Genomic DNA, 17,556 nt, shown 5'->3' with positions numbered 1-17,556 from the left:
CAGTTGCTGTGATCTGAACACAAAAGCAGCCTATGCTGTAAACATTGTCAGGCTTTCCAGTCTGATTAATTGAGTAATGTCTACTTATATTGGAATTTGAATGTGTTTGTTTTCTAAAGCCAGTATTTAAAAAAACTGGGGCCTGCATTTAATAAATTAATGTGATAATTTGATTCCTAACCACATGATCTCATTTTCAAAGTTTTGAATACAAAGCATAAAAATTCTTGGCTTAATGTTCATTGCAGAAAACAGAGTCAAGAAAGCAGAAGGATTAGTATCTGTTTCACACGAGATCCTTCAGTCTTTTGTTCTTTAGATAAAGGAACATCTGCAAGAGTGCATCCTGTTAGATTTGAGTAGATCCTTAAAAGCTTGATGTGGCTGCCAGAAGTGCAGTGTCAAGGTAGTCAACAGGAATGGTACCCTGCCTTTTTACTGAAAATGTCTTGTGATTGTGATTTTTTTACATCAAAATAGCATATCTGCCTTGGTTAGGCTGACTTCAAAAGAGCGTGGCTCTTTTTTCAGGTACTGAACAACAGATTTAGGTAGTTCGTTTCCAATTTGTAATAACATATCTCATTCTATAAATTTAGTTAATAGTAAACAGCCAGTTTTAGTTCTGGACTTTGTTATGCAGTGACTGAAAAGAAAGGGAGGGCAAGGGAAAGAGAACAGACACATTGCATCCACAAAACTCAGGAAAAGTGCTTCTTTCTCTAGATTGCTGAAAATAATTTTATTACAAATCACTTTTGTGACATGTGACCTTTCATTCCATAATAAAATCCAAGTACAAATTGGCACAGTTATTTCGTACAGATTATTATATCTATCAGAACTGCTTATGTAAAATGGTTTTGTGCTCCTCTAGGCATGTGTTAGTTTTTCCTGTCTGTTGTTTTGTAATTTTTTGCCATAAACACTGTGGTAATGAATGTGACAAGTAAAGAAAAAAAGCTCATAATGGTACATGCACTGTGAACCAAAATACAGAAACTTTTCTTGCTCCTAACAGGCTAATGAAATTCCCCTTGATGTTAAAGGAGGGAATTCCATTGACAATGGGGGGCATTAGGTAACATCCTGTGTGCACCTTTGCCGTGCATTAAGGCTTTTGTGTATGATCCCGCCTTGGCTAATAATGGATTTCAGCAGAAAAGGTGCTGACTAATGTAGGTGAGCTGTAAAACTTCTAGGTAACGTGACCCCATTTTCTTGTGTTAAACACCATTTTGTAATTCCTACACATAACAGGTTCACCACTGTCTTTGTCTACTCATTAATGATAAAGAGTAGCATGGGTAGTAACTTCTGAAATTTCTGTTTTCTTACTCTTGGCTGATTCAATTTAGGATATTTGACATTGAAGACTGCAGAGGATACTGCTAATTTCAGATACACTATAACTGAATAGTTAACATAGTTTGCAAATGGAATGATAAACCAAATTAAATGAAGAAATTTACATCCTCATTTTGGGAAAAGTTTATTACATCCAACTCTTGTGAACTGTGCTCTGGTAATCGGTGAAACTCTTCAGTTGACACCCTTACTTGGTGGAAGAAACATTTGTATGTAGTCTAAATATATTCACTATTGTGTGATCCAACCTCATAAGAACAGGATTAGATATTTGGCCAGGTTTCCTGAACTGGAATCTTAAGAGTCCCAATACCCTCAGATATACTGCATTACAAGCATCTGAATTTTTCTCCCATTCTTCAGTAGTGGTTACTTTAAATAGTTTAGCCTCTTGAGCTTTTTTTAAGGTGAAAATAACATCTCTATATTCAGACGGTATGAAACCTGTGGCTTCCTCAGACTGCCTTTGCATTTTCACTCTTGTTCAGGCAATGCTAAATAAATTATTGTTATATGATGTGTATACTCTGACGTATAGTCTAATGTAACAGGAAGTCTCATTACAGGGACTTTTTATGACTTGACACAGCCCCAGTGAGGTTTGATTCTGTATGTGATATGTTAGTTACTTCCTAAGACGGAGGGAGTATGTGGAGAGCCATGCCCCAGCACACACATGCTCGAAAGAGGAGCTGGGACAACTTAGAGAAGGGTTAGCGCACCTATGACTACATGCCCACTGTGCTCAAACGCAATGCTCGGAGGTGAACTGAAGACTGCTCTAGTACTATTTGTGTACTGCTTCTGAGCCAGTGCAGAGAAGTCCCAGCAGAGGTTCTTGTTTTGAGCTTGAACTCTGTGCCAGGACAAGTATTTTGGATCAAAGAAACCTGTAATACTACACCCTGACTGGGTACAGCAAAAATAAGCCTTTCTCTTCAGTAGTGCATCTAGTGTATAGTTACCTTTGCCATCTCTGTTTTCATTTCCCAGTGCTTTTGGCTGATAAGCCTCCAATTGCATGTTTCCTTAGGGGTCAGTCCTACCTCCCATGTTACATTCTCTTGATCCATTTCTATGACAAAGTTAGAAGATTAAATGAGCTACCTTCACTGCTGGTTCTGTGGAATCTTACCTGTGGCTGTTGATTAGGAAATCTATTCCTTGCCAGTTATTCTAATGCAGCGTGGAGATGAATCTTCACTCCTACATACATACATACTGGGGCCTTTGCTAAGACTGACAAACTCGATGAGATGCTAAATGTAACTGACTCTAAGGGAGGAACTTACTTGTGTTCATTTTTGAAGTACTGACTTTCTTACACTGGAAGGTCATTTGAACGTCTTCAAAGAATTACTGAAATGTGTATTGATTTCGGGGGGGGTTTATTATTACATCTACTCCATGCCTTCTGCTTTGTCCTCTTTTCTATAAATAGGTAACAGACTATCCCCTAGGACTGTTACATAAATAAAGGAAGCACACGCAGAGATAGACAAGACTACAAATATTGAGGAAGATGGAGTACACCTTGACTAAAAAAAAAAACCAAGCACCAGCAAAACCCACAAAACCTAACAACTAGATTTTAACAGAAGGGTAAAGGTGAACTAGCTGGGGAAAAATGGCTGGCTGGCACAGATAGTTCTCCCGTAGTACCCCGTGGGAAGTCAAAGTCCTCCTTGCTTTGTACGTTTAGGAGATTGGGCGAACACTGGTAAATGTGGTAAATGGGGCGGGTGGGGGTGGTGGTGGGGCAACTGTGCTGCTTTCAGGGGGATGGGCTGCAAGACACAGAGTTTAGCGATGGAAAATACCCGTGACTTTCACTTGGAGCGTTAAGGAGTCACAGCTGACAAGCTGTTCAGGTGGACAGAAAGCATCAAGGTTACCGGAGGAACACCTTTTAGCATCTCTCCGTAGCGTGCTTGCAGTGGCTGGCTGTGAGAAACCCGACTTCCACCGAGAAGGATTCCGTTCCCTCCGTGGATCTGCTGACGCGTTCTCCTCTTCGCGTCGTTTTTGCCCGTACCTTTGAGCAGGGGTAGAGGTTTCGAGACACGGCGCGACTTCTGCACTCGAGGAAAACGACACGGCACCCGCCGTCCCAGGGCCCGCACGCTCCCCTGCGCTTCGGCGCCCGTGGCTGAGGCGCTGCGGCAGCCCCCGCTCCCCGCCCGGGCGGCGGACGGCTCCGGCGGGGCGCGCCGGGCCGCCCTCGGCGGCAGCAGCCCGTTCGCGGCGATCGGGCTCCTCCGACCGCTTGCCTTCGCCCGCCGGAGGCCCCCCCTCCCCCGGGCGGCGGCGGAGCGCGGCCAGTCCGGAGCCGGAACTGGCGGCGGGCGCGGGCCAATGGCGGCGGGGGCCGGGGCGCCCCGCGGGGCCGGCGGCGACAAAGGCCCCTCAGCGCGGGCGGGCGGGAGCCTCTCCTCTCCCGCCTCGCCTCTCCTCAGCCCTCTCCTCTCCTTAGCCGCCCTTTCCGGCGGTGGTTCTCGGTCGAAGGGGGCGAGGGTGAAACGTGCTTGGTTGCTTTCCAGGCTGCCAAGTTTGCGTAGGTCGTAAAAATACAGCATAGCGATTTAACCCTAATCCTTCTAGGTATTCAGAGCCTGGCTCTGACCCTGGCTGGAAGAGCCGTTTATCTTTTCATCCTTCGGACCAGTTGGTCCCAGCGCACGAAATTCTGGTTGCCTTACCATAATGTCAACTTAAAACCATATGGGGAGTAATTTTCAAATCTGCTGCAGAGAGTTTTCAAGGAAATCCCTTCTTCGCTGGTACCTCTGCTAACAGCGCTTCAGATGCTTCCCCGCTGCTAAAAGGCCCCTGGGGAAATAAGGGGCTGGTTGCATGTTTACTTTACCTTGGTGGAGCAGAGAGGGATCGTTTAGTGCGAAATTAGAAATTGCACTGGTAAGACAAAGCAAAAAGACCGGCTGGAAACATTCTGGCACGATGCCATTATTATATCCGTTACAGAAACACTGCAGCTAGAACAAGGGAAGTGTAGAGGAAAAACAAGTCACAGGGCTGGCAGCTGCGAGTTAGTGTCTTCATGCCTCTCATAGATTGGAAACATTTTGCATCCTGCCTTTCTGTGCTAGGTAGAATATATTTTTTATTTCAGTGTAGATTCTAATGAGAAGAGATGGCTGGTTCAATAATACTACCTTGTGTTTATCTGCAGAAGTTAATGAATCAAAGAGGTCATTATGCTGGCTAGTCCATAAATTTGATGATAAATTGTGTGAAGAAGTGTTTGATGGCAACCTGAAAACATTCAAATGACATCCCCCATATTTATTTTATGGTTACTTAGGGCATCCCAACTGTGCACACGTTTTACAGGTGTAATTCAAATAAACCAAAATTAGAAGTCTGCTTTAGGTGGACAGGCGAATTTACATTTAATAAAAGTCGTGAGTGGAAAAGCAATTAAATTACAGTACATTTTTTAAAGGATCTTTCTTTCTATGTATCTCTATCGCAGTTTCTCTTAGCTTTACTGTATGGTTGCAGTTCCATGTCTAGTGCCTTGCTTTCCACAGAAGAGAAAGCAAGGCAAATAATACACGTTTGCATCCTATATCTGCTGAACAAAACTTGCAGTGCATACGTGTGCGTGTGTTTGTGTGTTTGGATATATGCAATTTCAAATAAATAGAAGCATCATTATCATATTGTTCAAAGCAAAGCAGATTCTTCTCAGTCACCTACTGATTTAAACACTGTAACTGGTGCTTAGTTTATGCTGGCTGGCTGCCAAGCGAAAGCAATTATGTGCAATAATAGCAAAATTAAGAGGTGAGTGTTGCTGTTTTACAGCAGGACATGGCAAAACCCATTTCCTTCTGTCAGCTGTATGTTGATTACACACAGTCATACACTCTCTCTTACATACATACACATGCGCGCACACACTCTTGTTCTTTGTTGTTTGCTGCCTTTCGTGTGGGCTTTAACTTGAGGTCACTGAAACCAGAGAAGAGGAAGAGTATAGACCACAGCGTTTGAAAGCAAATGAGAATAAAGCTCTCACTTAGTGGGGAAGGAGAGAAAAAAATGAAAAAAGAGCAAAACAAAAAGCCTATCTCAATTATTGTTCTGACTGTGATAATACTTTGTTTTTCTCTCGCTGGCAGGTGTCCTAGTGGTAAATGTTACGTGGAGGAACAAGACTTATGTGGGAACGCTGCTGGACTGCACGAAGCATGACTGGGCCCCTCCGAGGTAGGCAATTATTCTGAGTCTGTTTTTTCTCTGCTGTATTTTCACGCCCAATCTCTGTCAAGAGACTGTACAGAGATTAATAAAAACCAACTGGTTATAATTGAAAACATACACCAGTGAAACGAGTAATTCTCTGTTCCACACTGAAATGTGGGGTGGGAGTTTTTATTTGTTTTGTGTTTTTGAGAGGGAAGGGGAGATAACATGGGATTCAGTCAGAGGGCAATTAATTTAAAAATGCACTTCTGTAAGTTTGGAAATTTTTTCTCTACATTGTTCTAATTAGGTGGTCTCATTCTTGCCATTTTTGTCCTTTTTTTGATTATTTTTCCCTTTGAGACTGAAACATTCTCATTTGGAAGAAGGACGTCTTTCCTTTAACATGTATCAAGATTCTGTTATGGGAAGTGGTGTTGTTTTGGTGTTTATTCAGTTCACGGCTCCTGGTGATGAAATCTGCTCTTGTTTATATAGGTTTTGTGAATCACCAACAAGTGACCTGGAAATGCGCGGAGGACGGGGCAGGGGAAAGCGGGCAAGGTCTGCTGCAGCTGCAGCTGTACCTGGGAATGATGCGAGTTTTGCAGAGTCCAGAGGACTTCAGAATAAGAATCGAGGTGGTGCTAATGGGAAGGGGAGGAGGGGCAGCCTTAACTCAAGTGGGCGCAGGACACCCCCAAACTGCGCCATGGATGAAGTCAAAGCCAGCCCCTCTTCCACAAACAAGAGGAAGACTAAGCCTCCAATGGAGCTAGATTTGAACTCCAGTTCGGAGGACAATAAATCTGGAAAACGTGTTCGTACTAACTCTAGAAGCACTCCCACAACCCCACAGGGGAAACCTGAGACTACTTTTTTGGACCAAGGCTGCTCTTCTCCAGTGCTGATTGACTGTCCTCACCCCAACTGCAACAAAAAGTACAAGCACATTAATGGACTGCGATACCATCAGGCTCATGCACATTTAGACCCAGAAAACAAACTGGAGTTTGAGCCTGACAGTGAAGACAAAATTTCAGACTGTGAGGAAGCACTGAGTAATGTGGCACTTGAATGCAGTGAGCCAAGCACAAATTTGCCAGGCTTTGATCCACTGAAAGCACCGACATCTCCTTCCTCCATCACTACCCCAGGGACCCCCAAGGGAAAAAGGGAACTGACCAGCAATGGCCCCAGTTCAGTTATCAGTTCCAAAACTGGCAAGAATTCTGGCAAAAAGAAAGGTCTTAACAGTGAATTGAACAGCCTTCCAGTGATTTCTAATATGGCAACCACTCTGGATAATTGCTCGGTAGCAGATGGCAATTTGCAAACTGAAATGCCAAAATTGGAGGCTGAAGGGTTAATCGACAAGAAGAGTTTGGGTGATAAAGGCAAGAAAGCAAACAATTGCAAAGTGGATAAAAACCTTTCCAAACTGAAAACAGCCAGGCCCATTGCCCCAGCGCCAGCACCCACTCCTCCCCAATTAATAGCTATACCTACTACAGCCTTTACAACCACCACTACAGGGACAATACCGGGACTGCCCTCTCTAACAACTACTATTGTTCAGGCTACACCAAAGAGCCCTCCTCTAAAACCTATTCAACCAAAGCCCACAATTATGGGAGAGCCAAGCACTGTAAACCCAGCTCTCACATCACTCAAAGACAAGAAGAAAAAGGAGAAGCGAAAGCTGAAGGACAAAGAAAGCAAAGAGACGGGAAGCCCCAAGATGGATTCTAAGCTGGGAAAGCTGGATGATTCAAAAGGGTCTGGGAAAGACTTATCTGGACATTTTTTAAAGGACCATCTCAACAAGAATGAAGTGCTAGCTAATGGACTGTCAGAGTCTCAAGAGAGCAGGATGGCAAGTATTAAGGCTGAAGCTGATAAGGTTTACACATTCACAGACAATGCGCCCAGCCCTTCCATAGGGAGTGCCTCCAGGATGGAATGCAGCACTTTGGTGAATGGACAATCTGCCATGGCGCCACTGCACGTGTTGACACAAAACGGTGCAGATAGCGCAGCCGCTAAAACCAACAGCCCTGCTTACTCGGATATTTCTGATGCGGCTGATGATGGTGGCTCTGACAGCAGGTCAGAGGGCATGAGGTCAAAGGCCAGCTCTCCGTCAGATATTATTTCTAATAAGGACAGTGTTGTAAAAGGACATTCTTCAGCCACAGCACAATCAGCTCAAGCAAAAGAGTGTCATTCTCCCTATTACCATGGCTACGATCCTTATTATTCCCCAAGTTACATGCACTCTGGACAGGTCAGTGCCCCAGCAGCTGGGAACAGCAGTACCCCACAGGGACTGAAGATCAAAAAAGAGGCTGAGGAAGAGGCTGAAAAGAAAGAGAAGGCAGAACCGTCAGATGCCAAGAAAAGCGAAAACGCTTCCTCTAATTTGCAGCCTCAACATCAGTCAGTAATAACGCAAAGACACCCTGCACTTGCTCAGTCACTTTATTATGGACAGTATGCCTATGGGCTCTATATGGACCAAAAGTCCTTAATGGCCTCTAACCCTGCTTACAGGCAGCAGTATGAAAAATACTATGAGGACCAGAGACTAGCAGAACAGAAAATGGCACAAACTGGGAGGGACTGTGAAAGGAAGAATGACCCCCCCTTGAAGGAGATTGGGAAGGATGACAATAAGCAGAAGAATATTCCATCTGCCACTATTTCAAAGGCTCCTTCAACTCCAGAGTCCAGCAAAAATAACACTAAAATAGGGTCATCAGTCCCCAACAAAGGTGAGGAGACAAGCAAATCACAGATCCTTTCCAATCACCAGCAGCAGCTTCAGTCTGAGAGTTTCAAAGCTAAACAAATGGAAAACCACCAGCTTATAAAGGAGGCCGTGGAGATGAAGTCTGTTATGGACTCCATGAAGCAAACAGGAGTAGATCCAACCACAAGGTTTAAACAGGTGAGATCACAGGAAATGGAACAAAAGTGTCTTGATTTATCCTGAAGTCATGTGAGATTTTGTCCCTGATTCTGCTATGTTCATCTACCTTTGCAGCCAAACAAACTCCACCATCCTTTTTTTCATGCTGGGTAGTACTGTAGTCTGTGAAGAGACCAATAGGCCTTTTAGTTGAGCTGTTTGAAAAGATTAAAAGAAAAAAAAGATCTAGCAGGGTGGTGACAGAACCCAGGTTTAAGACCTGAATAAACTATTTTAAATTACATGCATGGATAAATAGAATTAGATTTGTCTTTCAGATGTAAATTCTAAGCAATTTGCTTAGTTCAGAAATGAGAAATTTTTTAAAAAAATAAGCAGCTTTCATTGTGAGAGGACTTAAAGTAGATTTGAAACATGGTTTGAAGTGTTCCTTTTTTTTGTTAAATGACAGTTGGCATTTACTAAAGATGGGTGAGCTGGTTCTTTGAAGAGTTGGCTTGAAGCTCAGCTCTTTATCTTAACCCAAGGTGACCTTTCTGAAGCAGTTAAGTTCCCCTTCTCTCCCCAACCAACCTCAAGCCCCTACAGACCTACACAATGGATGAAATCCTCTCTCCATTGAAGTCAGCAATAGTTTTGCCATTGACTTCAGTGGAACCAGAATTTCATCCAGTGGCTTCGTGCTGACCTTCCTAGATGTCACTTTGCCTTCACTCGAGGCAATGCAACTGTTTCTGTGCTCTGAACCGGAGCTTCAGTGCTTGATGCTTTCATGTTCTGGTGTACGGTACATCCCAGACTTCACCCTTACAGGCTGCCTTTCAAGATACGGTGGGATCAGGTGAGTGGGAGTTAGGGAGCTCCAAAGAAAGTGGGATAGTACCACTCCAAGTAGAAGACTTCTGCTGATTCAAATGAGTATTTGAATGAGACTGTCCAAGAGTCTAGTTGTGTACTTATGTTTCTGTTGTACATGCCATAAATGTGTATCAATCAGAGACAATCTTTACAATGAGCTCTTGCCTATCCTGTATTAGAAAAAAAAAAAAAGTACTCTTGCTGGTACTGCTCAGTGCTGATTTGGTGTAGTCTTTTAAAGAACTCACCTACCTAATTCTATAATGTGTTTATAAACTGGTCTACGTAATATATTATGCAAAAATGTATTTATGATATCCTGTACATTTTCTTTAAACTATGTGGTCCTGATCCTGTACATACTTACCCATCTGTAATTTTACAAACTTGAAATAAGACTGCCAGCTGGAGAAGTCTGCCTTAATGTCTGACTTCCACTGATTCCTGAATGTTTGTAGTATCAGAGGCAGCATTAGCATCTTTCCAGCTAGATCAGCTTTTCAGGTTCCTTGTTCCAGGTAATCTGAGTGTTCTGGTGTATCATTAACCAGCTTTAATTTTGTAGTTCACAGATATTTTTTGCTCTCTAGTGGTAAAATGTCTCTATGAGCTTTAATTAAAATGTTTTATGAATAGCGTGGTCCCAGAACTTTGATACAATGCATATGTATTTCATGACTAAACTAGTTAAAGGCATGAAGAATGATATAAGATGAAGCAATTGAATTGAGTTTTGATAATAGTCTCTTGGTCCTTCATGGGAATATTGGTTTGGTTTTGAGCTCAAGGCACTCTGTAGCAGGCAAACCTCTCCTCTATGTAATAGGGATATGTTATTAAAACAACTATTAAAAATACGTTAACTGAAGTATGGGAAATAATCAATAATGATCTTATTTCAACCTCTAAGTTGAGAACAAAATTTTTTTTCTCCTCCATATTAGGATCCAGATTCACGAACATGGCATCATTATGTCTATCAGCCTAAATACCTTGATCAGCAAAAATCAGAAGAACTTGATCGTGAGAAAAAGTTAAAAGAAGACAGCCCTAGAAAAACACCTAACAAGGAAAGTTCCCTGCCTAACCTTCCTGTCTCATTAGCAAGCATTAAAGAGGAGCCTAAAGAGGTCAAGCGTTCTGATTCTCAATCAGTGGATGAGAGCAAGATAAAAAATGATGATCGAAAGACTCCTGTAAATTGGAAGGACTCTCGGGGTGCTAGAGTAGCAGTTTCCTCACCAATGAGTCAGCATCAGTCATATATCCAGTACTTGCATGCTTATCCTTATCCACAGATGTACGATCCCAACCATCCAGCCTATCGCGCAGTCTCTCCTGTCCTAATGCACAGCTATCCTGGTATGTATTCTGAAATTTGCCTTGCACGCTAGTTAAGATTTACACCCTCAAAGGGCAGTAAAGCCTGCATTTTAATACTTCTGTTAGTAGCTAGGGTAAATTAAAAGCTTCATGGGTGACATTTGTTTTGCTTGTGCTTCCACTAGGGAAAGTTCTGTAGATGAAACTGATTTAATACAAGATGTTCCTTTTATGAACTGTCACAGTTCCCAGCTACAGTTTTCTCAACCCTTGACAGTCTGCTATTGCTGTTAGACTGACAGATAGTTTATTGCCTATAAAAATATTCTAAGCACTTACTGTCAGAACCATTATAGTTACTATTCCTTTCACTTAAAAGAGGACCCATAAATGTCTGAAATGGCTATCAGCTCAACCCTCTTTATAACCTCCATTCATCAGGGTAAATTAGGTGAAGAAATTGAAGAGCAAAGATGCTGTTTGATAGTTGCATGATCCATTTTTGATGTTATCCTCTCTCCTGGCATCCCCTCCTCCCACCTTGATATAACCAAAATGTAGAAATGGTAACTTGATGTGGTATTTATTGTTTACCTGCAGGGGCCTATCTCTCTCCAGGATTTCATTATCCAGTTTATGGGAAGATGTCAGGGAGAGAAGAGGCAGAGAAAGTCAATACCAGCCCAAGCATCAATGCAAAATCAACCACTGAGTCCAAAGCACTGGATTTGCTCCAGCAGCATGCCAACCAGTATCGCAGCAAGTCCCCTGTTGTAAGGCTTCATCTGTTGTTACTGAAGAGTGGTACATATGGGGAGCGGTAGAGAACATCATTTTAAGAAGCACACAATCTGGCATCAAGCTCTGAATGCATGATTCTTCTTTATAGTACTGCTTAAAATAAAAATAATTTATAGTCAGGATGCTTCTGTGGCATAAACTGAAAGTGACACATGTAACAGTTCTGTGCTCAAGAGTCTTCCTAGCTTAAATGAATGGACTTGTATAGAAAAATAGATTCAGAGATACCTCCTGGTGCACAGTTTATTGCGGTTAAACAGGAAGCTCCTGTTTGGAAACAGATAATGAAATGAGAAATTGGGCTGTGGGATTTGGTAATATCTCCTACCTATGTTTGCCAAGAAGCCACGTCTTCCAAACAGCAGATTAAGAGCCTCCATTTCTGAAGATCTCCACATTGGAGCAAATACTGTTACTTTACTTTCAGATAAGTTGGTGCTAGTTTTAATTGTGAGCAAGTCACTGACTGATTCTGTTTTTAAAAGGGCTTTCTTGCTATTCAGGCAGGCTTGATCCCCAGAGTGTATTAAAGAGGGCTGAGGATTCATTTACATCAGCTTTCAGCAGCTCAACTAGGTTGTTCAGGCATTGGCAAGTCAGCCAAGCTTCAGGAAGCCCAAAACTGGAAGTCATCACAGTGGCTTCAAGCTGCAGTGTGTTGCCTCAAAATCTCTGTGTCTTGGAAAATCTTCCATTAGCCAGATACACCAGCTTTAGATTAGAATCAAGTGCAAATAATCTAGTAGAGAGACTTCTTCAGAAATAATCAGCTTCATCATTTGAATTCAAAAGGTTGTTGTCAGGTAATGGCAAATGTGGTTTTGTTGTGATTTTGTCCCTTTTAAAATTCTCACGCCAGTTTTCTTCCACTTTCTATTACTAGCCTGTGGAAAAATCAGCAGCTGAGCGTGAACGGGAAGCAGAAAGAGAACGAGACCGTCATTCTCCTTTTAGCCAGCGGCATCTCCATACGCACCATCACACACATGTTGGAATGGGTTACCCCCTTATACCTGGGCAATATGACCCATTTCAAGGTGAGCAGAAGATTTCCAATGGTGGGATTAGCTTCCCTCATGGAGTTCTTATCTTGATGTTGGAAATCATGCCTACATGAAGCATTTTGAATAGAGATCCCCTCGTTAAATCAGAAGTGCTTTACATTTAGGAGGGACACTTGAAAATTCAGAGTGAGGACTCTGAGCAAATAAATAGCTTCATGCCTGAGAAATAGCAAGTTTTGTTTCCAAACCTGGGTGTTAGAGCATTACTAAAGATGTACCAGTTAGGCTGTCATTCACGTGCATGTTTTGATTCCTACTGCAAACTGACATTAACTGGCTAAAAGGCAGTAAAACAACCAAACAAAACAACCTCCTTCTTTGTGTAAGCAATGGAAGAACTGTAGCAAAGACAAAAGCTTTTTATACTGAACATATTTTATGTACAAGGCCTTGCAGTCACAAGGGTTTGAGCTTGTTATAATTTGACCATCTGAAAGAGGACTCCTTGTATTTTGGCAAATGCAGTGCACAAAGTTGCAGTCAGGGAAAAAGCAGCACAGTAAGATATTATTCATTCTCCCTAGGTTTTATACCAGTCTGACTGTTTTTCTCTAACCCTGGACTCTAGCTGAATTAAAAGAAGATTTCCTCCCATGCAGCAAAGTACATGCTATCACTATTGGTGGCTAAATGACATGAATTCATTATGTTCACTTGGTGCCTCAGCAGTTATTTTCCCTGTGTAAAAGTCTTGACATTTCTCAGTTTGATTCAGTGATTCCCTCTGCCTTTTGGGATGCATTATGCTTGTTCAGTAGGAAAACTGTAAAAATGGTAAGTTATTATGAAAGTATTGTATTCTGAGCAGCTGGCATGTCGTTTCTGTAATTCACTGTGACTTTTGATTCTTGTTGTTTCCTGGTACCTATTATTTCTACTGAGCTTCCTATTCAGGAACTCATATAAACCACTTAGCATCATGCAGTGCAGTACTTGGAAAGGAATACAGTAAGTAGGAATGCTGTATTTTCTTGTAAAATATCTGTCAAGGACAATTTAGCTTACTATATGGAGGCATATTGATCATACTGGGCAGACTTGTCTTAATGCTGTTGCCTGAAATAATTTGCCATTTATGTAGTGTTAAAATCCCACCATTTTCTGAGGGTGGGGTTTTTTTTTGTTTGTTTGCCTTAGAGATGCTTCCTAACATTTCTCTGAGCACAAAAATCCATTAAAACCAGAAGTACATCAACATTCCTTCATTTTTTCTTTTCCTCAGGATTGACCTCTGCTGCCCTTGTTGCCACTCAGCAGGTGGCTGCTCAGGCATCTGCATCTGGTATGTTTCCTGCACAAAGAAGGTAAATAGCCAGTAAATCTTAAACTATATATATTAGGTTTTATAGCCTGATGGTCTGCAGTTCCTTGTATGACACAGTTTTTAAGGATGAAGAAAAGCTTGGGACTTTGGGTTAATTGTAGTTTTATTCTCTTTAAGGTGACATTTTCTCCTTAGTTATGTCCTTTGACTGTAACATAGATCATTGAGAAGGAACAAGTAGTCTGTCTTCTGAGATTTTCCGTAGACTATGTTTTAAGGCTTGGTGTTAAGATAAAACAAGTGATTATGAAATGCAATTTAAGATCCAGATATTTTATAAGAGGGGCTTAAAGTTCATGTTCAGTTAGATCCATGTACTACCAGGAAAACTTAAGCTTTTATCTATTCTGCAAGACTGCCTGGTTTGCTGATCTTGCTTTGAGAGAGGTTTGCTTGGGAGTCCATTAGAGGTGACATCGTATTTAAGTTACATACCCATTCCATGCATTTACTTCTTTAGTTATTTACTAGGTTTTCAGTAGAATTTACTCTTCAACCATCACCCTTAGCCTTCAAGAGGAAAGAGACTCTTCTGTATTACAATGATCTCATCTCAAGTGAAAAACCCAAAGCATCCTTAACATTAGGGTTTCTTTCATCGCTGCCATGTTAAGCCTCAGAGTTTAATATATTAAATAGTATTGCAATGTTACATAGTTATGGGTGTCTTTCTGAAAGCTGATTCTGAAAAGAAGTGACCATATAAGGCTTTTGGCTGGAATTACTTTAATGAGAAAGGTTTGTAGCCCTGAAAGAGCTGATGGATGCTAGGGTGTCAGAACCCAGAAGATAAATTCTGGCACAGGTTACTTGTTAGTATGTTGCTCCTGGCAGGGGCGGGACAAGGACGTGGCTTGCTGTCTTTCCTTCTTGGGATTGAGAGTACTGTGCAGATTTCATTTCATGGTGTATCCGAGGTGCAGAAAAAACCTAGGAGGAAAGGATGCTGCATACTAAAACATTCTTCTTTCTCTTTTCAGAGAATGATGAGTTTGGAGATGTACATTGTCATGTGACTGGATCACATGAGGAAGCGCTTTATTACAGACATCAGTTCCATGGTGTTAATTTGAAATGCCTTAATGGCAGGCAAAAACCAGTCATTTCATTTTTGTAAATTGCAGATTTTATCACAGAGTAACAAATGTTGCTGTAATTAGACTTCTGTTTTTATATATATATATGCGTATATATATATATATACATATATATATAAAAATATATATATATTCTTTACTTTTTTTGTATCAGTACCAAGGCTCGCACACAGGGTCTGCTGCTAAGTTGCGAACCACACAGTAAAAGGAGATATGTATTTGTCATGTTTAGAAAGCGTTAACCGCAAAAGGCTGTTTGTTTCTTTTCTCTTCTTCTTCCTTTTTTTCTTTTCTTTTTTTTTCTTTCTGATTGTAAATAAATAATGTTATGTATCAGTGTGCCTGAACCTTGCATACCCTTCTGATATTTCCCACAAGCTCTCAGAGAGGCTAACTGTGATGACACTTTGGTACAATGTAGACGTCTATTTGGTGGCTCTTATTAAGATGCATCAGTGTAAAATGTTACTGTATTCACTGTTTCATTGTAATTGTGTATTGTGAAAAATATACCTTTGGAAGGCATGGGGATTCTAGTACCACAAAAACTGTGTTGTATATAATGTATAGATTTTAAATGGAGATAATGAGCATCTGTGAATAATGAAATGTCTTTTTTGATAATCTTGAATGGCAGATAACTAATAGCCTGCATACCAGAAGATATCTGTGATTGTTCTATTACTTGAATAGTCCTGCAGTCTTTTTTTTAATGTTTACAATTACCCTGTTTTAGAAGAGAGACTTTAATGCCATTGCCTGGTTACTTGTTTTATGCTGTAATCTAGTTTCTTTTATGTAAAATGTATATCTAATGCTTTCATTTTTATACCTGCCTTAAATAATTTGGCAATCAGAATAAAGTAAAAAGTTGGGTTTGTACTTTCATGGTGTCTATGGGCCACTTTGAAAGATGTGTCATAGGTGTAGATAGCAGAGGCTGCAGCTACCACACAGCTACTAGTCTGTGTCCCCAGAGGTTCTCTCTGGGGCTCAGTTACTGGTGTGCACCTGCAGCTGTTCTGTGCCTCCCTGTTGGGCCTGTGATGTTGTCCTCTCCCAGCAGGTGATGCGGGTCCCAAGCCAGTTGGCAGTGGACCTCTTTCAGCTGACACTGATAGGCTTGAAAAAGGCCCATAGTAACACCTTGGATGGTATTAGTGGAATTTAGATCTCTAATACCTGTTTTAGAGCAGCTCTGTGTGCTATAAATTATAGGCAAATTTTTTCTATTATGTCAGTATTGCCCCCAACTCCCAAATCAACAGATGCCTAAACACAGAGATCCTGTCGATTAAAAAAAAAAAAAAAAGTCCTTTGCTGTGCTTAACCTGCATTACCGCAAAATAAATATTTTATGTGGCTATGCCACCTGTTTTTTTACAGTGCAGTTTATGCAGTACACAGTAATATGAAATCACTAATCATGACATGAAAAAAAGTCAGATTTACTGGTCAGGTTTTTGAGGCTTTAACTTTTGTCCTTTCCTGCATATCTGAGCTATATTGATTGTCAAAACTGTTTTTTAAAGTTTTACTGGTTTTTTTTTTGTTTTTGTGTTTGTTTTTTTGACAGGTTGAATTACTACAAGTTAAAGCTTGTTCTTCAAGTCGGTTCCATTTCTCCCACCTTGTGAATACTTAATACAGAAGGATGAATTAAAGATTCCAACAGACAAGCACACTTGGACTTTTTATATTACTATGATGAATCTGCCATTAATATTGCTATAATTGTTTTATTTTTATAGGCATAAAATCAGTTCCCTTAGTGACTAGTTATAAGGTTTATTGATTTTTACTACACATCATTCATCTGTGGCTTACTCTTATTGTCTTGTTATGAACACATTCAGAAGTCTCACAGTGGTGACATACTACAAATTAGCCTCATAAAAAATGGGAAGGAAGGGGTGTTTTCTTTGAAAAGGGGATATTGTGAATGCAGGGCTCTTGAAATAATAAATGCCTTATTACTTCTATAGTAAAGGCTCAGATGGCTTTTGTATTGAAATGTACCGTTTGGGGTTTTTTTCAGCCTTGACTGTTAATGCTTCTGCAGCAAAACAGATCTTATAAATTCACACTGTTGGTGATTTTGATTTACTGTGGTTTAAGACTGAGTGTCGTGAGTAACTGGAATGAATTACTCTGACTGATACAGGGTAAGCAACAGTTAAGACTTGAAGTCTGTAAGAGGGGCTAACATCCATTGCCATTTATTGTCTTCCACTTAAGGTTATTGTCTTCCCTCTATCTTTACAGCTTTCCTTTTGGTTTAACACTTGCCATGCTGACCGCCTTAAAGGCTGTGCAACAGTGAGCATGACCCCTTGGTTCCACACTCTCCAAAGCCAAAAGGTATCCACCCACATGTGTGAGCACTGACATGCATCTGCTATGGTCCTCTCACCACTCTGTGAGCATCCAAAGGATGAGCAAACTGAAGCAGTAATACAAGGGAAACAGTTTAGAAACCTGGGGACTAAGAGAGCTGGTCACTGGAAAGGGGCAGCTGAAGGAGCATGATACAGATACATTTGCACTCTTGTTTTGCACAGGAAGCGCTGGTACTTTTTG

The 17,556-nt window shown here is 41.2% G+C and overlaps 1 protein-coding gene across 4 annotated transcripts in view; it reads left to right on the top strand.

Moving 5' to 3' along the window:
• The window catches only part of ZNF608 (zinc finger protein 608), an 86,061-nt gene extending 71,037 nt beyond the window's left edge, over nucleotides 1-15,024 (top strand). For 3 of the 4 annotated variants that reach the window (XM_049794819.1, XM_049794818.1, XM_049794820.1), the window contains exons 4-10: nucleotides 5,514-5,601; nucleotides 6,076-8,527; nucleotides 10,312-10,729; nucleotides 11,291-11,463; nucleotides 12,375-12,528; nucleotides 13,778-13,859; nucleotides 14,860-15,024. In XM_049794819.1, the coding sequence (XP_049650776.1) occupies nucleotides 5,514-5,601; nucleotides 6,076-8,527; nucleotides 10,312-10,729; nucleotides 11,291-11,463; nucleotides 12,375-12,528; nucleotides 13,778-13,859; nucleotides 14,860-14,866 (3,374 nt within the window). In that variant the 3' untranslated portion in view covers nucleotides 14,867-15,024. Of the gene's footprint in view, nucleotides 1-5,513; nucleotides 5,602-6,075; nucleotides 8,528-10,311; nucleotides 10,730-11,290; nucleotides 11,464-12,374; nucleotides 12,529-13,777; nucleotides 13,864-14,859 lie in introns of those variants that run through there. The other variant, XM_049794821.1, reaches the window with a different exon arrangement.
• Nucleotides 15,025-17,556: the final 2,532 nt, after the last annotated feature.

Source organism: Accipiter gentilis, chromosome Z, assembly GCF_929443795.1.
Source record: "Accipiter gentilis chromosome Z, bAccGen1.1, whole genome shotgun sequence".
Classification (NCBI taxonomy): Eukaryota; Metazoa; Chordata; class Aves; order Accipitriformes; family Accipitridae; genus Astur; species Astur gentilis.
This window is presented reverse-complemented; position numbering and strand designations above follow the sequence as displayed.